This window comes from Agelaius phoeniceus, chromosome 3 (assembly GCF_051311805.1).
Source record: "Agelaius phoeniceus isolate bAgePho1 chromosome 3, bAgePho1.hap1, whole genome shotgun sequence".
NCBI classification, from domain to species: Eukaryota; Metazoa; Chordata; class Aves; order Passeriformes; family Icteridae; genus Agelaius; species Agelaius phoeniceus.
In genome coordinates, this window is record NC_135267.1 from 109,401,347 (window position 1) to 109,422,284 (window position 20,938).

The window sequence follows — 20,938 nt, forward strand, 5'->3', positions numbered from 1 at the left end:
TCCAAATCTGAGCACCAGCAAGGCACTTGGCCCCCTGAACAAAAGGAGCAGGTTTCTCACCAGCTTCCTGATGGAGATGGCACAAGATACAAATAACAAGGGCTGGGAGAAGAAATTATTATAGAGAACCACTGTTGCCTTGTTTTTCCTCATTCCTTACAAGCTTCTTATTTTTTGGATACCAGATGATAACTTTTTATCTATATTGCATGGCCATATCTGTATCTCTACTAGTCCAAGCAGTTCAATGTGTTTCTTCAAGCCAGTCTGATGTTTCAGTAAAACTTCTGATGTCCAAGGGGCAGGCCTCAGAGGAGCAGTATTTGGGGACAGATTTGGGATGCCATTTCATGCCTTGCTTAATCCTCCAGCACATGGTGGTGGCTGTAGCTGTGGTGTGAGTCTCCAGGTTTTCTTTTTGAAAGCAATGGGCCCAAAAGCAGGCACAGCTGGCATTGGTGACCTGCCCTGTGAACCCAGCTGTGGATCACAGCAGAGCCCAAGGCAGGGGTGCTGCTGTCCCAGTGTTAGCACAGGGACTTGCACATCTCTGTGCCAAATAAAGCAGTGACCCAGCCCTTAAATTTGTCCCTTTGACAGCAGACCCATGACTTTGCTGACCCTGCCCACCACAGTGACCCCAAAGGCTGCATCCATCTGCTCCAAACCACAGCCTCTCATCTGTGACTGACACAGCACAAGGCAGAAAGTGCCCAAAGCCAAGGGGTGGGCAGGACAGCAAAGGGGACAAGCAAGGACAATGGCACAGGGCAGACAAGTGGCTTCATTAGGAAGTTGTTTTGAGCTCACTGCTTCTCCTTCTGGGAGAGCAGAGCCAAGGAAGACCCTGCCTTGCTGGCTCTTACCAAAGTGCCTCCAAGAACCTGTTCTAACACTGTTTTCTGCCTGGGATTAGCTTTTCTCAAAGGACCAGTGTATTCAGAGCTGAGCTGTGTCAAGCTGGTGATGCTGTGGCACCTGGTGCCACTGCCAGTGACTCTGCTCATCACACAAAGTGTTTGCAGAAACTCCTGTGCAAGGGAGCTGCCCAAAGAGAGCTGTGAGGAGCACAGTGCTTCCCTTCCAACTGGGGAAAGGGGAATTTATACATGCAGGACAGGTAAAATAGGCTCAGCTGGGGCAGGCTTGCTGCTGTAATTGCTTTGGTTTTCAACACGCTTGCACATTTTGTGTGAAATTAGCGTGCAGCATACCCAGACTGTGGCACACTGAACTTCTCAGCATCTTGCTTCTCATAGCACAGCACTTGCTTTGCTCTCTCTCTGAAGAGAATTCTGCTCCCCAGGTGAACAGGGACCAAATTAGGGCACATCCTGGCCTCAGCTCCAGGATAAGCTGCTCACCAGCAGCAGCAGCTAAGCAGTAAAAAGTGACTGACACAAACCTCAGCATAACTTGCCTTTTTGCCTCTAGCTCCTTGCTTTTCTTCTTGTTCACTCTAAACTGTGCATGGTCCTGTCCTGCCCTCCAGCTGAGGGACTGCAGGACTCTTTTGGAGGAGAGAGCTTACAGGTTTCAGCTGCCCACATCCAACCCCTTCTGCTACCCCTGAAAACCCAAAGAGACCCTGCAGCTCAGGCTGGGCTCTCCCAGTACTGACAGAGGGCCCCATGCAGGGAGCCAGAGACATTCCTGGGCAGAGCCTCTGACCACAGGGTGAGCAGGGTGCTGCACCTCTGGACATGGGAGAGATGATGACAAGCTTCTCTCAGCTCCAGAGCCATCCACAGCAATTCCAAGGTTTGCAAATTAATAAAAAGCCAACAGCATTACAGATAAATGTCTTTTAATTAGGATTAAATACTATCTCAAGGTATCTTGAAATCGCACTTGTACTGTACTATCAACAGCCAGAGGCAATAAAAAAAAAGTCTGAAAATGTAGAAGTTCTAGCATCCAACACATGACAGTAAGTGCTGCCATTTAAAGCAACAAACACCGCTCCCAAGAACAGATATTCTTAAAGGAAGAAGTTGTAACATTTTTGTATGGACAAAAAAAAAAAAAAAAAACAAAAAAAAAGTAATTTGAAGACCAGAAGAAATATATTAGTGCCTGCCTTTTTAAAAGGTTTTTTTTTTGTTGTTGTTTTTTTCTTTTTTTTTTTTTTTTACATTAAATACAGTTTTCTTTAAAAGCAAGGTACTTTCTAAATTCATGGTTTATATACTGTATGTACACAAGAGCAGAACATTGTACAGTGTTTTTGGATAAAGCAGCACTAACTAGCTGTAAGCTGGTAAGGTGTTGCTGACCCAAAAAGCAAGATGACAAGTGAAGCACTCTAGGAGAAGTCTCTCCGTGGTTGGTATGAGCAAAGGAAAGTATCATGTATGTACAAAGTGACCGTTCACACAAACCCTGCCAGCCCAGCATCATTTGCCATGGAACTGCTCATGCTGCAGCTGATCAGTGGGAGCCTGACTGCAAGAGCTGGTCTGAGACCCAAAGCAACCATTTCCCTCCAGTAACAAAGTGCATCACCCATGCAGAGAGCACTTGCACAAATTATTATTGCAACAGGCACCCCTGGGCTCTGGGGAGAGGATTCTTACTGCAGCCTCAAGCCAAGGGATACCTGCACTGCTTTTTCACTTTAGGAAATACCAAATGCCCCAACCAAACCAAGTGAAACTGAGGTTAAAGCTACCTTAAGGATCTGTATGTGCACCTGGCCTTTCTGCCCACAGCTACCAATTAAAGCAGAAAGTTTGCACCCCACTATCAGCAGTTCAGACGAAAAAGGAGTGGCAGTGATTTCCATCATTAGTGCAACGTTTACTCCTATACTCTGTCAAAGTGACTGACTGCTTTCCAGGTGCACAACATGTATTTTGTATTACAAAACTGCTTTCAAGTTGGTAGCCTTGTAGTTTTTTTAGTCTACCCCATTAAAAACCCCATTAAACTCAGGAGCAGTCTGTGTCCTGTTCAAAGTTAACTGCCTCAAAATATGACTTTTATTCTAGGGTTATCAGTGGGGCAGAGATGAAGGTTCTTCTTGTTACACATACTTTTGAACATCATTCAGCTTATGCCTTCAGAAGAGGTTGTTTGCTGTACTTTCAGGACGTTGTTCATCCTTGCCTTACACGCTACACTGCTTTAAGGAACTGAATGTTGCTTCTTTGATGAGGACAGAAGTGAGACAACTTGTTTCTAAACTGCATAAACTCAAAGTTTCAAGTTTTAATGGTGTAAAAAATCTGACATTCAATTACAGTTAAGAGAAACTTGCTACACAGCAAACTGCATCCAAATCTACCAGTTACTGATGGGACCTTTAAATTAACCATCAACGAGTTATTCAAGGCATCCAGACCTGGAAACATCAGATCACCCAGCCAGTGAGCCAGCACCTCCCTCCCCCTTTTTCATGAGGCTTTAACAAGTGCAATGGATGTGACCTCAGCACTGGAGCCAACGGCTCCAATCCCCAAAAAGGTTAGGGAGATCCTGTGTTAAGCCCAATGCAATATGCATTAGTGTCATGGAGCAGGAAGATCCCAGTGTCTACTTGTTAAAAGTTCACACAAACCATACAGATACAGACAGGATGAAACACAGACTCAAAAGGATCCATTATGCTTGAAGAAAATTCCAAATAAAATGACATCTTCTGCACAGCCCAGCCTCAGACACAGCCACACCTTTATCTAGTATAATAAACTCTGTAGTAAACTGTTTTTGACCTCCATAGAGAGTAGGAGTTGTCAAATTTAAGAAGATAAACTCCTCTCCCTGGGTACTGGTGGCTGCCAGCATACACTTCTTCGTGACAGTCTCGTCTGTACACAGGCACTATTTCATCTAGCTGAGGCTTGTTGGCATTCTTTTTGGCTTTTTCTTCACTGCTGGTATTTTCTGCAAGGGAAAAAAAAAAAGAGGTGTCAGTGAACATGGGTGGATGCTTTATGAAGGCAAGTCAGCCTAATCTCTAGGGGACAGAGCCCTCTTTGTCAGTTCAGGAATGAGAGGAGTCACAGGGATTCATACCAGGGCTGGGGCTGAAGCACCCAGAAGCAGGAGGAACAACAAGCATGGTCACTTTATCATGATTTTAGCAATTTGATATTAAAACTCCCCACACCCATCTCCCCAGCCCAGCCAGGTCAGTTTGTGGAGATGCCAAACTCCAGTTTTCAGTACCATAATCACCCCACCACTGATGTGCCATTACTTGGTAGTGACTCCCAAAAAGCCACTGCTTCCTAGGTCAGGGCAGCTCCTTCCAAGCAATCACATGCTCATTTCAAAACATTTTTGTGATGGTATGCTGGACTCCTCCACAGGCAAAGGCTGTGACCTGTGTCTCAGCCACTGGCAGGAGGCTGTTTTGCTGTTTTTCCTCAAGGAAACTTCCTCCCTAGAAACACCTCTTGAACAGCAGGACAGGATTGTTCCCAAGGTTTCAGAGTGCAGATCCACTGAGCTCTGTCACACCATGGCTTTCAGTTTACTGAGGAGCTGACTCAGGAAAAGGATTTCCCCAGCCTCAGCTGCTTTGGGTCTGTGACCCAAGGAGGGGACTGAAGTTACTGCAGAACTGCAGCTGCTGTTTAAAATTGAAATCATGACTGCAGCCAGATGGAAGCCAGGGAAAGCAGGAGATTCCACAAGACCATCACTGGGGGTTTCCCTCACAGCAAAGCCCGACAGTTTACAGACATTAGCACGCTTACCTTCCTCTTCCTCCTCATCATCACTGGACTCGCTGACATGCACACTGACTGCAGTATTAGGGGAGTCTGTCCATTCAAAATACACCCCAAAACCAATGTCATAATTGTCTGTAGCAAACTCCCAAAAGAGGTAGGACCCCTCCTCATGAGTTGGGACTCTGACTGTGACCACTTCTCCTCGGCCCACTGTGATCACAGAGTCTGCATCCTGACGGATTTTCTCCTTGAAGTCTTTGATCTGGGGTCGTGTCCACATGGATGGGGCAGCAATCACTGGGACAGAGTCTGGAGACAGGGCAGGAAATACTCCAGTTAGGCTTTGTTGCAGTTATTTATGCTGCATCCTTAAGTGTGTGCCTTGTTAGCACTTGAGGGCCCCAAGCATTAAAGTTGCTTCCAGGAGATTTTTTTCCAACAGAAGAAGGTAAGTTTCAGCTCTGAAAGGATGCATGAACCAGTGCAAACTAAATGCTACCAATTCACCCATCCAGCACATTTAAAGCCTATGCACAAAAGCCTCAGAAGGTAAAAGTACTGCTACAGGTGACAGGTTATACTGCACAGAATCCTTTACTAGAAGATCTTTAAACAGCTCTGACCCACTTCAAATGAAACAGCATATTTCTGCCCAGAACAGCTTTGTGCTAGAACTTTTATGCCCCTTTCCTTCAAGTCTAGAGTGACAGGAGGTTCTGGATCCCATCAACTTTGCTGAAATGCTTTTGCTGCCTCCTCTTTCCCACCCCTCCCAAAGCTGAGCTCTGCCTATGCAATATTATCCTCCCATCAGAGACAGCAGCCCCAGGAATCAAACCCAGCTTTTCCACAGGCAAATGAAGCCAAACAAAGAACCACAGTAACCCTACTTAAGACACCTGAACCCTAAGAAAGGCTTTTGCTATTTATTTTTAAGTAAGAAATTCAGCTAGTCCCACCTTTTGGTCCATTCTCCAGTGCTTCTTCCAAAACCTCTGGATCCAACTCCTTTTCAGGGCTGTCTGCATGTGCACTGGCCTGCCCATTGATGGATGGGGTGTCCCCTGGGGCAGGGCTGTTCACCTTTGATGCAGTAGTCAGGGGTGTCCCTGTTGCTGCCACCACTGCATCCTGCTGCTTCTGTAAAGCTGCCTAAAACAACAGGAATTTAAGTCAAGTACAACCAAACCCTCCCAAGATGCCAGTTTTATACCTTCCAGCAGAAGGTATAAAGACAATTTAACCCTTTGACCCAAAAGCAGCACACATTAACCAGTTACATCTGCTCAGTCCCAAGGGATGGGAAGTCACTTGGTTCTAGGCTGGTGGATACAACCTGAACAAAACAAAATTCAACTTTCAAATGAATTATGGTACACACAAACTCTTGCACTTAACTATGGATGTTTTTCACTTAACTATGGAAGCTTTTCATTGCTGTAACATTTCTATCAAAGTTGGAAGTGTGACTTGTTTGCTGGTTTTTTTGGTGTTTTTTTTTTTTGTTTTTTTTTTTTGTTTTGTTTTGTTTTGTTTTTTTTTTTTTGTTTTTTTTTTTTTGTTTTTGTTTTTGTTTTTTGTTGTTTGGTTTGGTTTTTTGCTGGCTGGAAGGGTTCCATCCAGCCTGAGCTCATCCAGGTCTAAAAAGAGATGACTATTGAAGGTCTATTAGCTACTTGCCAATTTATGAATCAAACAGAGAACTCTATTTGAGCAACTTCCCTGTCCCTTGTTACCTGCTCAGAGAGACAACACAGGCTTATTTTTTTTGGGACAGGGAAAAGATATAAGTGACCGTGCCACTTTAAAGGATAACCTAATCATGACAAGATTTTGATGAGCAAATGGAATATAGGTATCCTGCAGGAATATGAAGACAATATAGAAAAAATATCAGTTAAGATTTCAAATTTAAGCAATTGCACAGATGCTGTCCAGATTTCACTGTCTAGTACAGCAGTTTTGTGCACTGAGAGAAAGGTGGTGTGAACTTTTCTACATTGCTATTGCAGAGAGCCTTTCCAAGATTATTGCATCAGAAGCTGATGTGTAAGCAGAACAGCACTTCCTAACTGCACTAACAGATCCCAGTGCACCTGACTCACAGGCATCCAAATAAAGTATTCCTCAGAAGTGTTACAGAAGCTACATGAGGGAAGCCCAAAGAGTAATTATAACAGGGCAGAAAGTCTCTGACTGTCCTACACCACCTCAGCTCCATCCAGTCGTGGTTTGGCTTAGAAGGGAGTTATAAAGATCACCCAGTTCCACACCCCTGCCATGGGAATGGACACCTTCCACTAGCCCAGGATGCTCAAAGCTCCATCAGACCTGGCCATGAACCCTTCCTGGGATGAGGGGCATTGCTGAACTTCATGAGCTTCACACAGCTCCCTGCCATGGACATGTCTTTACTGAGAGCATCAGCCTCCACAAAATACAAACTACCTAAATCACTTACTGAACTGTAGGTCTTTAGCTCAAGTACAGAGCTCAGGCTGGCAGCTACAGCCTGTCCTCCCACCCAAATCATCAGCAGCTTTTTGCAGGCAAGCAACTTCAGCAGGAATTAGTGTGTGATGAAGTCAGGCAGGAGGAGCAGTAGGAGAGAGAAGTCAGCCGTGCTCAGGCTGGCAGGGAGAAGCAACCTCCAAGCCAGCAGTGATGCTACAGTGCTGCATAAGCACTGATCTTCAGGAGAGTCACCTGAAGAGGGCTGTTTGTGGTATTTATATTTTTTAAAAACTAATTTTTTGTTTAGGATTTTTCTCTTGGGAAGCTGAGAAGCTTTAGAGGAAAAAAACCCCAACAATTATTATCTCATTTGCTTCTTTTGTGTTGTGTTCATGTGTAAAATGTGTTTAGAAATTGTTTGTTTACAGGTAATTGTTTAATTAGTTGTAAGTGTGAGTTGTTTTAACTCATTAACTAAGTTATTAGTACTGTAAGTATTAACTGTAAGTTATTAGTTATTATTAGTTATTAACTGTTAGTAATTAGTACTAAGCTGTGTTAGGATTCTAAAAAGAGTTACAAGTTTTTATTATCTTTTTAGCATTCAGTAAGTATTTTTTTGTATTCTTTAGTATAGTATAGTATTCCTTTATAAAATATAGTATTATAAAGTAATAAATTAACTTCCTAAATACACAGAGTCAAATGCATCATTCCTGCCTTTGTTGGGGCATTCCTTGCAAATACAATATCTGTTCATGCTCAGAGGCACTGGTGTGTCATTAAATTACACACACACATCACCAACAGTGCAGCAGAGCAGCTCACATTTCATCTCTAATAATTATATTGAACCAAGTCATTAGTGAAGAATGCTTAGTGTTCTCTTAATTAACAGCTGCTTCAGAAAACTGCTCCAAAAGATGAAACAAATAAAGGGGCTTTGGTGTTTGACTCTGAAGCAGCATTAGTCACTAGCAGGGTAGCTCTCCCTGTGGCAATTATCTTTCCAAGGAGATAACAGCAGACAAGTTAATGTATCCCAGTGACAGCCTGGGACACAGAGCCCACAATTCCCAGTGACACAAAGCCCAGGTTCCCCAGTGACAGCCTGGGACACAGAGCCCAGATTCCCCAGTGACAGCCTGGGACACAGAGCCCACATTCCCCAGTGACACAGAGCCCAGGCTCTCCAGTGAAACAAAGCCCAGGTTCCCCAGTGACAGCCTGGGACACAGAGCCCAGGCTCCCCAGTGACAGAGCCCACCTTCCCCAGTGACACAGAGCCCAGATTTCCCAGTGACAGCCTGGGACACAGAGCCCACCTTCCCCAGTGACACAGAGCCCAGGTTCCCCAGTGACAGCCTGGGTGACAGAGCCCAGGTTCCCTTCCCCAGTGACACAAAGCCCAGATTCTCAGTGACAGCCTGGGAGACACAGAGCCCACGTTCCCCAGGGACACAGAGCCCAGGTTCCCAGGACACAGAGCCCACGCTCCCCAGGGACACAGAGCCCACACTCCCCAGGGACACAGAGCCCACGCTCCCCAGGGACACAGAGCCCACGCTCCCCAGGGACACATTTCCCAGGCTGCCCAGCCATACCTGCTGCTGTGCCAGCTGCACCTGGTAGAGCTGCTGCATGTACTGCTGGTAGTGCTGCTCCTGGAGCTGGCGGATGAGGAGCTGCTGCTGCTCGAAGTTGCCGGGGTACTGCTGTGCCGCGTACTGCTGGAACTGCACGGCCGTCTGCGAGTTCAGCGCTGCCATGATCTGCTGCCTGCACAGCACACACAGCACACACCTCAGCCACAGCCCAGGCACTGGGAAAGCCCTGCATGAGCTGCCTCTGAGGCCACTTACAGCTCTTCATGCCATCCTGCAAAACCCAATTAAAATGAATCTGCGTAATGGACCGGAACCCAGAGCGCTAAGGCAGACGTGTGAGCTTTGCCTAAAAATACACTGAGAACATTAAGAAGGAAGCAACGTTGTTTACCCATTGTTTGGAAACATCCAATGTTAAAACAACCATAATTTCAATCTGCAGTCTGATAAAGAGGTAGTGCTACACAAAAGCCTCATGACTAAATTTATCTAACAAGCCAGTTGGAAAAATCCACATATGCTTTTTGCAGAAACCATCCTTCCAGCAGACCTCCTAAAAATATTGGTAGGAACAAACCTGCTTCACCAATGCTTTTTGGTGAATCTAAGAAAAACACACCACATTGCTATCTTAGTTTTCCTGGTCAGTATGCAAACAAACACAAAAAACATGACTGACAGTGGATTAATTCAGGAAGAACATCAAAAAATGCTGCCAGATGGGGCATCTGCATCTCCAATAAACTCAACTGCTGAAACTTCAGGAGGAACACATGGGCTACATATACACAGGCTGGTTTTCTCCTCTCTCCAAAGAACTAACAGAAATCCTATGGCAAAATGACAAGACAGGTCAAAGGCCTGTCTGATGTTACATCCATCAGTGACCAGCTATCAGTGTTTCAGAGGAAGGAAGAAGCATCACACACCTGCAAGAAAAATTCTTTCCTTCTCACTCTTCTTCCATCCCCAAAAACCATGTTCTAAAGCACCAGTATTAGACTGGTCTAATATCCCAAGGAGCAGGATTTACTGCTTTTCAGCAAACTATGACCAGTTTAGATACACTTGGTACACACATTCATTTTCTGTCTAAACTCTTTATCTCTGTAACCTGCTATGACCACTTAATACACAACTCCCATTCATGTGAAAAACCCTCTCAACTTCAAGGCATACCACACTTGTTACTTAGCACTGTGCAACACTTTCTATTGTATATATAAATTTATGTCTGTCTCTTACACTCCTCTGGCTCTCACCACGTTAAACAAGCAGCAAAACTTGTGGTTGAATTATTTGCTCCCTTCTCAAACCCACTACACAGTGAGCATTGGATCTACTTCAGAGACACCCCCTGCAAAGACATTTTTATGGTGGAAAATAATTGCTGACTGATGTGGAACAGCTTTACCATTCTCTTAAATATTACATGTGCAAAGCCAGATCTGTGTTTCCAGCATCTGGATGTGATGGGAACAATGAAACATAATTAGAACTGTATATTCCAATTGTCTCAAATGCAAGGCAGCTATTTTCTTTTAAGTGTTGTTTGCAGTACTCACTTCTGCTGCTCCATCCGAAGCCGTTCCTCCTCTATTCTCCTCCTCTCCTCCTCTTCCCTCCTCAGTCTCTCCTCCTCTTCCCTCCTCCGTTTTTCTTCCTCCTTTTGTAACCGCTCCCGCTCCTCCTCCTCACGCCGCCTCCGCTCTTCCTCTTCTCTCCTGCAACAGCCACACTCAATGAGCCATTCCAGCACTCCCACAATCCTAGGATGAGTTATTTTCAACATGCTGTAACCTTCTGCCTGCCCACTTGAGGCTTTTTGTCTGGTACCATCTCCTCATACTTAAACTGGCCTGGAGAAGTGTCTTATTGGACACACACACACAAAAAATCAGATTATTGCAGTTTTATTGCTCTCAGCAGCATGACAAAGGTAAATCCTGTGCTACAATTTGATATTCATGCTAACCTGTTACTATGCCACCTGTATGGCAGAAAAAATTGCCTGGAAGCTTTAAACACATTTTTCAAGCATTCACACATGTTCAATAATTATGTGGATACTATGGTTTAATAGTAGCAATAATAAGGCAGCCTTTATCAAGCTGCTAACCCATATTAGAAGAGAAGTTTAAAACTGACAATTTAATATTCTCTGTATATTTAGTCCACAGACATATTGGGACATTTTGTGAAGCATTTCTTCTTAAGCAGATGACAGTATAAACAAAATTCTTAAAACTCCCAAAAAAAACACCCATTACTGGCAAAGTAAAAAGGCTTAAAGAGATCAAATGGTACCACAGCCACCTACATTTCAAGCATTTCCCTTCCCAAGACAACTCCAACCTCAGCTAGCTGTGATACTGTCTGCAGGCCAAGAGTTACACACTGCATAGCTGCCAATTCCAAAAGCACCCAAATGTTACCTTTTCTTTTCTTGCTCTTCTTTCTCTATCTTGTGGGAAGTGACATACGTTGAGAACAAGTGGCAGCACCTATGTAGGAGCTTGACAAATTCTGTCATAGCTTTTTGCTTTGACATGTTTCCAAGGGCAGCCCATTCCTTCCTGAGAGAGAGAATTCAGCTGAAATAACAGACTCAACTCTTTTTAAGCCAGTAGTGAGCACTGACAACCCAGCAAATAAAAAAAGTTGGAAGACCAGGAACCAAACATTATCATTTGCAATTTCAGAGAACCAACAACTTCTTCCCAAAGACAGTAAACTGTTCTCTTCTCCCTGCACAATGTTCTCTTTTCTTCTGTCTTTCAAATAGACATAACTCAGCTCTTACATGAAATTTCATACATCCCATCAACCCTACTTGAAATTCTGAGCTATGTCCAAAAACTTCCCAGCTACAAGTGAACCTGAAGTAGTTTTTCAATCTCCTTCCATTCTAGTTTGTAGAAAAAAAAAGTATGCATTTTCCTGAATGAACAAAGATGGTAACAACTATTGATTACAGCACTTCAGATAGTTGAAAGAAACAGCCTTGTTCTTTCCAAGAAAAGCTGCATCCTTTTGTGCAAAAGCAGTGCACTGGATCCACCTCAGAGAAGCCACTGCTGTCTTGCACATTGCCTCCACTCTAGAACACTCAAAAGAGCAACAATGAACACGAGCAGTGCAGCCTGAGCTGCAAGCAACACCAGACACACACCTGAGACTCCCCAGGTCTCATAAAAGATTTACTCAGGGTTTGAATGCACCAGGTTTTAATTTTCTGACGACAGAAATTAGCTTTGGTGTTAGGACAAGCTGTGATGAATGCTTCTACCGTTGGCAAAAGCCTTGGCATGCTGTAGCCACGGTGTGGAGTTTGGATGAAACATGGGCCTGCACATTAATGCATTATGAGAAACTGGAGTGTCAGCACAGCAGCTTCTAGTGTGGTTGGAAAAAAAAAAAATCCCAATAATCTTCTGTTAGTTCCTGTACTGAACTGTGACTCACACTTCTTACATGTATTTGAAGAGGCCACTTTCACTTTCCACTTGAGATAACATAACCCACATACTTGTAGAAATTGGATGATCTCCTCACAGGAAAAGCAGAGTTAAGACCAACAAAAGCACCAGCCCTTTTACCTTCTATCATTCCCCAGCACATCAAAGAATCCAACTTCAGGGCAAGTGTCAGGGTTGTAAGGTCCCAGCAGAACCTGCTTGTGCAGTGCCACCAGTTTGAGCTTTTCTTCATATGTTGGATGAAAGGCTTTGCCATCTTTTTCTGCAGGGAAAAAAAATAAAGAAATGTTCACTGCTGTGATTAATTAAACACAGAATATGAATGAATATGTTGCATAACCATTACCATGATTTCCATCATAAAAAAAGAGAAAAAAAAGTCGAGTCACAAAAGGGTAGGCAAATTAAGTCAGTTCTATTTAAAATATAGATCTGTCCAGAAGGAAACACATCTACTTCAGCTAATGAAAACTTCAGTGTGGAGTGCTTTGCATCCCACTATCTACAGTCAGTCATCACATAGATATTTACATTAATTTGTTGAACATCACACCATATGGATCTAGATCTCCAAAATATTTAAAAACCTCAACTGAATTCAAACGTGTCTGCCAAGTCTACTCTGGTGTGCATAGGAAGGATTTCCACAAAGAAAGACGTGATGTTAGCTTTATAAACTGCTCTCCTTTCATGCTCCTCACATTGATGAAAGCAGAACCACCAAGGCTGAAGGCAAGGAGAGCTGCAGAGAGGAAAAATTAAGAGTCAAGGAGAGTTTTCCTTGGCCAAGGCAGCTGGAACAGCCCCTCACAATGAAAAGCCTTGCAGCTGACTCCATCAGCTCCAACACATACAGTGAACTCTGACAATAAGAAGGCAACATAAGCCTGAAAATGTTCCAGTGGCACCACAGGAACATCCTCTGAAGCATTCCCAGTTGGATCCCACCATGCTTTTACTGGTAAGAAGATAGTTGCATTGATTTAAAATTATATGTGAATTAGTCAGCTAGGACTTACCTCAACACATTGAAATTGTCAAAACAAATCAAAGAAACAGGCATTGCTGTGTGTAACTACACTGCTCATTAAGAAAAAGACATTTTTCTCAAACAGGAAAACAAATAAATAAGCACCATCTCCTTTTGGAAGGAGCAATGAGGAAGCTGCTACCAGAGGTAAAAGACAGTCACTTCCCATGGCTGCACTGCTCTCCATGTAACTGGGGGCTGGGGACAAAGCTGCCACTCATTCCCAGCTCTCCTTCAGAGCAAGCCCCAAACTGAACAGTCCACACCTAAATTTCAGGCTGACACATACTGCAAAATTGCTTGGCTGGCACTTGTGAACAGTTATTAACAGGAAAAGAAGTGAATCTTAAGACTAGAGAGGAAGGAAAATACCCCTACTACAGCATTGAAAAACTCAGAGCAAACACTTCTGGAAATCAGAAACAATCCCAGTGGGAAAGTGCCTGCAGGTCACAGCAAGACATTCTATTTTTGACAGACAAAGTTCAGTACATTGCTGGACTCACTCAGCTGAAACATCAAAAGGAACTACTACATGCATGCCATTTATTTTGAAGCCACAATCAAATGATTAGGAAGGCAAATATTTAATTACTTATTATCCATTCCTAGAAGTCCACATCACTGTTGCAGAATTTCAAGTATTTGCTCTTGTCCCAGTGTCACACAGCCTTGCAGCAAATGTAACTGCCAGTTTCAGAAACAGAAGCATTTCTCCCCAGAAATATCTACTTCCAAAAATATCTGGTGGGGTAGAAAAGAGGGGGGGATGTAAAAACTGAAGCAGAGTTTAATCAGTGTATAAAATGAAAGGACAAGAGGCAAACTGAAGTATAAGAAATGCCACTTAAGCATTTTTATGGGGTTTTGTTTTGCTTGTTTGCTTGAAGTTGTTGGGGTTTCTTTAATGCTGTTGTTTTTTGTTTTTTAAACTGAAGAGTGCTCGAGCACTGGAACTGATGGCCTTGAGAAGTTTTTAAGCCTCCATGATTGAAGATGTTCAAAACTCAAGTGTCATGAAGCCTGAACTGAAAAGGAGGGCTAAATCTGACAATCCCCAGCAGTCCCTTCCCACCCCAAGTCTGTGATCCTTCAGGGATTCAAATCACCACATTCTGGTGAGCTTTCAACTCCTGCTCTCAGGCCTACCAAAGAGCCCTTTGGCTTTTCCTCAACTCTTCACACTTTACACTCAACTCAGAATTTGCTTATTAGGCAACCAGCACAACCATTAGCCCAAATAAACAGCACTACTTTGAAATAATACTTAATATCCTGGGGCATCCTGCTACAAAGCAAGTCAGTTGACAAAGGTACTGCACTGAAATTCTGCCAGGCTTCTGAGCAAAGCATGATTCTCAAGGGGGACCCTACAGCACAGTTCACTTTTCACAACCTGTGTGCCTACATCTGTCTGGCAAAACACACAGCTGTTTGCTGTACTAAACTGCTACCTAAGCCAGTTAACATCATCAGTATTTGAACTCACTCCTGAGGAGAGTTAGAGTGAAAAAACCTTCATTTCCCATGCAATGCACAGCACATCTGCATTTTCACAGAACAGAGAAGTCAGACCTCATGCCCTAATTACTGTGAGAAGACAAAATCCACATTTACAAAGAATGGTGACCCAAGGGAAGAACAACAAACAAGCTAAATAAGAGAGGGGGAAAAGACAGAGGAGAAAAATACAAGACAAGCTTTCAGTGACTTGTAGATAATGTACTCAGAAGCAAATTATCAGAAAAACACTTGCAGCCAGTCAGACAGTGAAGTTAAGTTTCATACTAACTATTTTGCAGTTGAACTCTACAGCACAAACCACACTGTATAACCACCCCAAAGATCAGGAATTGCTGGTGTTTAACTGAACCAGAGGACCTGAATTCATCTGCAGAGTCAAATATGCCAAAAAGAGCATTAGTGTGTCTAGACAAGCAGAAGTGCCAAATGTATCCAAGCATCCGTGAAGGCGCCATTAGAGCAGGCATTACCCACACACCTCACACAGCTGGGGGAAGTGGAAGAACATCAAAGAGCTCCAGGGAACACACTGAAAATTCCAAATGCACAGCAGTGATACAGCAGCTGCACACCCTTGCCTATGCCACTGGGATCCCTGACCCAGCAAGGCCAGGAAGATGCTCAGTGTTCAAGCACAACAGCAAGATGAAGCTGTTAATAGTAATGTGAGGGGTTTATGACACTGTGTGGCACTGTATTATTGACATGGATTGATAAAAGCCCACAAATTTAGACACAAAGGAGTTTAAGAAATATGCTTAAGAGATTGCATTGTGAAAGATACTGTTACTGCTCTGGAAGTTCAGATTTTTTTTTTCTGCATTAGAAACATGGCACACCATGCAGCACCTTCCACTCCACCTTCACCCACTCTAAATGCCTAATTCCACTGGGATAGCATTGAGTCATCCAGAAGCAGCTAGAAAACAATTTGTCAAGAGTGATTTTTCACCTCCCAGCTTTTAAAAGCAGAAGTTCCGTATGTTAATTCTATTCATTTGCAACGTTTTAATGAGCTAAGAGCAAAACTGAGAAGTGTGAGGACTGAACTGCTGCCTGCAGAGCCCAGTTCACTCTTACACTCCTAATCCTCCCCTCCTGAAAGTGTGTCCTGCCTCAACAGAAGAATTACTGACTGGCCCTTCCAATTAAACATGATCAAAGCACAACTTCACCAATGTAGATACATTATAGAGCTTTTCATATTCTTGACAACAAGGGCCTACTTAACTTACGAATTACAATCATACCATCAAATTAGTGCTCAAAAAAAAAGAGGTCAAACAATTAATTGAGAAAGATGTTCTGCTGAGGTTGAAGATGCATTCTTGTTAGGATAAGAGGAAATAACTTAGAGCAGTCAAAGAAAATTAGAGTACTTAACATTCCAGGAGAGCTTTTAGATACCAAAATGATATGGTTTGTGTACTGTCTGCTCAGATGTGCTGCACTGCAAATCACTTTAGACAGTGCATGAACACTTCAGGGACTGCCATATATTGAAGGTTGGGTGCAGTGGTATTTCAATGACAGGATGTGGAAAACAACAAAGCCAGGCTGATCCTGGGAGAGATTTGCTGGCAGAGCTATGCAAGCCAGCCTCTCCTGCTTCAGGAGAGAGCTTGAACAGGTTACCTTCACTGGCATAACTCGTACCAGCCCAGCAAGCAGAGGAAGCCATCAGAGACACTTCTGCTGTGCCAGATGCCCCAGGGCTCACAATTACAGGCAGTCCTAGGGACAAAGAAATGCACAATGACTGTAACAGGACTGTTCTCCACTGTACACTGGATCCAGCACAGTGGAGCTGCTTCTTAATGGCAGCCAAAATGCTGCTTGACCTGCACTAGGCTTAACAGAGCAGGAAGGGAAAGAAGGCTCTTGTTTCCCACAGAAAAATGGACTGGAACGCTGTTACCATCTATTTTCTCTGCCTCTGTTATTCTGAAAAGCTCTCTTCACAAGCCATTATGAATCTTAAAAAAAAAAAAAAAAAGAAAAAAGATAGTGCACATCTCCTGCACAGCCTAAGGCCTGACAGCTGAAGTGACCCAGGGTCAAGCATTTTAGATCTGCTTTAGATTTGTCTTTATCAGAGACAGAATAAAGTAGCTTTTGAGCCTCTTTAATATCCTAGCCTAGTTTCTGTTGTGTTCTGCTCATTGTTTATACACACTCTCACCCTGCCTTGTCTCAGCAACTCTGTTACCTGCAGTACGCCACCACTGGCAGTCACTGTAATAAGCAGTCACTGTAAAAAGCAAACTCAAAGTATTTTGATCAGATTCAACTTCTCTTGGACAAGGGTACCCCAAGAGTTACAGACAACTCAGGCTGAACACTGAAGCAGAAAAAAAAGCTGCTTAACAACCAGCATAGTTTTTATAAGAATGGTCAGGAACAAGATCTCAGCACTGACCTATTGAGATGGGCCACCCTTCAGACAGATCTGTTTTCTCTTGAAGCACAGGAGGAATCCCTGTTTGCTCCTTGGCATGCACAGGGCTGCTAACCAAGCGTGCCCACTCCCACAGTTGTTCTGAGAGCATGAAAATAATTTGGAAACGAGACCACTTATTTTTGGAGCTGTGCAGATATAGAACAAGCTGGCAGAATCAGTAACCCAAGTATTGCAAGCTCCTGTAGCTCCCCATCAGATCTATAAATAAAAATCTTTGTGTTATGTCACTTTAAGGAAAAAAAAAATCTACAGATGAAACGATGGGCAATGACTTTGTGTGAGTTACTCCAGCCACAAGAATAGAGAAACAAGATTTTCACTGGAAAGAATGACAACACAATTGAATGGGGAAAATTATCATCTCATGAGCACAACCATGAGTTACAAGAAATTGCAGAAGGTTAAAAAAGGAGCGAGAGTAAGCTGAAATAAGTTGGTATTAAGTTTTGATTAAAAAGAACAGCAACAACAACAAAAAAAATCATTGCTAAGAGAGCACAAGGGAAGGAACTGGAACCTACATACAAGTAACACCCCACAGACTTCATCATCAGAGAGGAGATAAAGCCAGAACATAAATTCTGTTAAAACGTGATATAATAGATAGAGGTTATTGCTACATAGCAACAATATAGATAAAGTCACTCACAACATGTAACTTTTGCACTGTAAACACAAGCTCACACTGTAAAAACAGGTTCCCATTGAATATTCAACCCAAGATAGAAAAAGACCACGGCTGACCAAGACAAGGAATTTGGTGCTGCAGAGACATTTCTTTCTGCATCATTAAACACAACCAGAACTCTTTTAAGCAACTTCTTTTACAGAAAGAAGACATTGAGTACAATGCTTCCACAACCTGATAAGCTCTGATACAGGAGGGAAAAAAAATATAAGATCTTATGATCCCTCATGTTTTTTTACAGCTTAAAAAAATAACACCCCTGTATATTAGCATGCTAACAAAATAACTACTTTGTGGAAGGGCATCAGAACAGAGTCAAAGGACCAGGGCTTAAGAAAACTGCTTAGAGCTTTACATGCTCCTAACAACTACCAGGTGCAGGATGTGCCAGTGTGAAGAAAGAGAGCTTTGTCCTTCCAGCAGTGTTTCCACCTGCCAGCAAGTGTTTGCCCTTAGAAGAGGCAGCTTCCCTGGGAGGTCATCTCACAACTGACTGCCACAAGACTGACCTTTCCAAGTGCACAGCTTGGCTTCCCTAGTGCAGGCGTGAGGCTGCACTCCCTGCTCCACCTGAAGCAGTGTCTGCCTGGAAGCCACAGGAGTGACACAGTGCTGAAATGTGCTCAGTGTAGTGAGCACAGCTCTTCCCCCAAAATGTGCTCAGTGTAGTGAGCACAGCTCTTCCCCCAAAATGTGCTCAGCGTAGTGAGCACAGCTCTTCCCCCAAAATGTGCTCAGCGTAGTGAGCACAGCTCTTCCCCCAAAATGTGCTCAGTGTAGTGAGCACAGCTCTTCCCTCAAAACCCCACAGTCCACCTGTCCCTCCACAGTAAAGGAGTGTGGCAAGGTAAGTCCATCTTCTCACAGAAGCAAACCTGGCTACAGGGGATCCCAGCAAAAGCACTCCAGGTCTACACCCTGGGTATTTCATAGCTGCCTGCTGGGCTCATGGTGGCACATAGAATCATAGAATCACTTAGGCTGGAAAAGACCTGTGGCACCATCGAGTCCAACTTCTGACTCGAACACCACTGTGCCAATCAGACCATGGCACTGAGTGCCACATCCACTCTTTCCTTAAACACCTCCACGGACGGTGACTCCACCACCTCCTGGGCAGCGCATTCCAATGTCCAATCGCCCTTTTTGAGCAGAAATTCTTCGTGGTATCCAACCTGAACCTCCCGTGGCACAGCTCAAGGCTGTGTCCTCTGGTCCTGGAGCAGCACAGCCAGCCCTGGAGCTGGCACGCTGAGGAGAGGGCACAGCACCTCCGGCCACGATCCGGGCAGGCAGCGGGCACGTCACCGCTCACGGAGAGCGCTCCTCGCCCACCTCCAAGAGCTTTCCCTTGCCGTGGCACCGGCCCGGAGCTCCATCGCTCCGGTTTCAGGCGGGCTGCCGCACACCCACCTCCGGCCGTGCCACACCGCGGCCCGGGGCAGCCTCTGCTCCCGCCCCGGCTCACGGCCGGAATCCGGCAGGGACACGCTGCTCGCCCCGGCACACCGAGCCCTCCTGCGGAGCCCCCCGCGGCTCTCGGGGCACCCGGGGCTCGGCCTGACCCCGCAGGGCGATGCCGCCCGGGACTCCCCGGTGCCGGTAGCTGCCCCGGTTCCGGGGGGGGGGGGCGGTGCGGGCCGGGCTCACCTTTGAAGAAGCGCAGCGCCAGCCCGTAGAGCTCCTCCAGCGCGAAGCCCCAGCGCCGCTCCAGGCTCAGCGCCGCCTCCTCCGCCGCCTCGCCGCCGGCCTCCGCCGCGCCCGTGGAGCCGGGGCCCGCTCGGCCCCGCCCCGCCGCCGGCTCGCCCGGCGCCGGCCGCGCTTCGCAGGGCGGCACCTCGGCGTTGGGGCTCAGCGTCAGCCCGTCCACCGAGACCTCGAGCCGGTCCGAGCTCAGCACCGCCGCCATCCTCCTCCGCCGCCGGCGCCTCCCACCCGCCCTCCGCCTCCTGCTCCGCTGCGGCGGCCACGTCCCGACTTCCCGTCCCCTCCGACCCGGATCTTCCGGGCCCGCCCGCGGCCCCGCCCCGGCCCGCCCCGCGGCAGCCGGGCCGCGGCAGGCACCGGGCTGGGGACGGGGCTGGCTCGTCCCCTTCCCTTCCCTTCCCTCCGCTCCCCTCAGGGGCACTGCCCGCTCCGGGGCTGGGCTGCCGCACCCCGGCAATCCCGGGGCCGTGAGTGTCTGGGGGAGCCGCCGCTGGGCGCCCTGTCCGCGCTCCTGGGATTGCGCTGCGTGTTTGATGATGGTTTGTCCACAGCCGTAGCTCCCTCCTGAGGAGAGGCTGCGGGAGATGGGCCTGCTGAGTCTGGAGGAGGCAAGACTGAGAGGGAATGTCATTAATGCATAAAAATATCTGAAAGCGCCGAGATTTTCGGTGGTGCCCGTGACAGGATGTGGAGCAATCGCTGTAAATTGTAACACAAGAAGTTCCATCTCAACCTTTTGCACTGAGGCTGGCAGAGCACTGGAACAGCTGCCCAGGGAGGTGATGGAGTCTCCCTCTCTGGAGACATTCAAACCCCACCTGCTCCAGGTGCTTTGGCAGGATGTTGGGCTGGTGATCTCCAAAGGTCCCTTCCGACCTTGACAATTCTATGATTCTGTAGAAGCCTTTTGGTCCAGCTGGAAGGTGCTGCAGGGTCTGCCGCTGACCTCTTGTCCTCCTCTCAGAAATCATGCTTCAGGCCTCACTCACCCAGGAGAGGAAAGAAATGAGCCAGAGAAGGGGAAAAAGAGCACAAGGCAATTACTTCTCCAAGAGCTGTGTCTGCAATTAGCTCACTCCCTTGTGACCGTGAAACACTGCTTACAATAATGCTATTATCCTGTTCTGTGCAAGGGTTGAGAGTCACTGCCATGCACGGCTGCAGAGGTTTATTCCCTGCTCACACAATCTTGCTTGCAGGATTTTGAGAGAGACTGTGTTAGCATGGAGTGCTTTTGGTCACATTTCTCAGCCAAAGCACGATTCAGGCTGCACGCCTGGGAAGTGGCACAGCCCTGCCTGGTGGTTCA

At 45.7% G+C, this 20,938-nt stretch overlaps 1 protein-coding gene across 1 annotated transcript; it reads right to left on the bottom strand.

Annotated features, from left to right (window-relative positions):
• Positions 1 to 1,790: 1,790 nt before the first annotated feature.
• On the bottom strand, positions 1,791 to 19,862 carry ACBD3 (acyl-CoA binding domain containing 3). Its single transcript, XM_054629843.2, has 8 exons — positions 19,573 to 19,862; positions 12,340 to 12,481; positions 11,176 to 11,316; positions 10,306 to 10,464; positions 8,738 to 8,912; positions 5,639 to 5,831; positions 4,704 to 4,988; positions 1,791 to 3,885 (listed from the first exon to the last, which is right to left on the bottom strand). Exons 1-8 carry the CDS (start codon positions 19,829 to 19,831, stop codon positions 3,674 to 3,676), a joined length of 1,566 nt encoding a protein of 521 aa, XP_054485818.1. The 5' UTR covers positions 19,832 to 19,862; the 3' UTR covers positions 1,791 to 3,673.
• Positions 19,863 to 20,938: the final 1,076 nt, after the last annotated feature.

What these genes read in the sequence shown, in the direction of transcription:
- ACBD3 (XM_054629843.2), bottom strand. Translation starts at nt 19,831, where the DNA reads ATGGCGGCGGTGCTGAGCTCGGACCGGCTCGAGGTCTCGGTGGACGGG. An exon ending in GAAGAGCAAGAAAAGAAAAG is followed by an intron (nt 10,465 to 11,175) that starts GTAACATTTGGG and finishes TGGCTGTTGCAG; the next exon opens with GAGAGAAGAGGAAGAGCGGA. An exon ending in CTTCGGATGGAGCAGCAGAA is followed by an intron (nt 8,913 to 10,305) that starts GTGAGTACTGCA and finishes TGTGCTGTGCAG; the next exon opens with GCAGCAGATCATGGCAGCGC.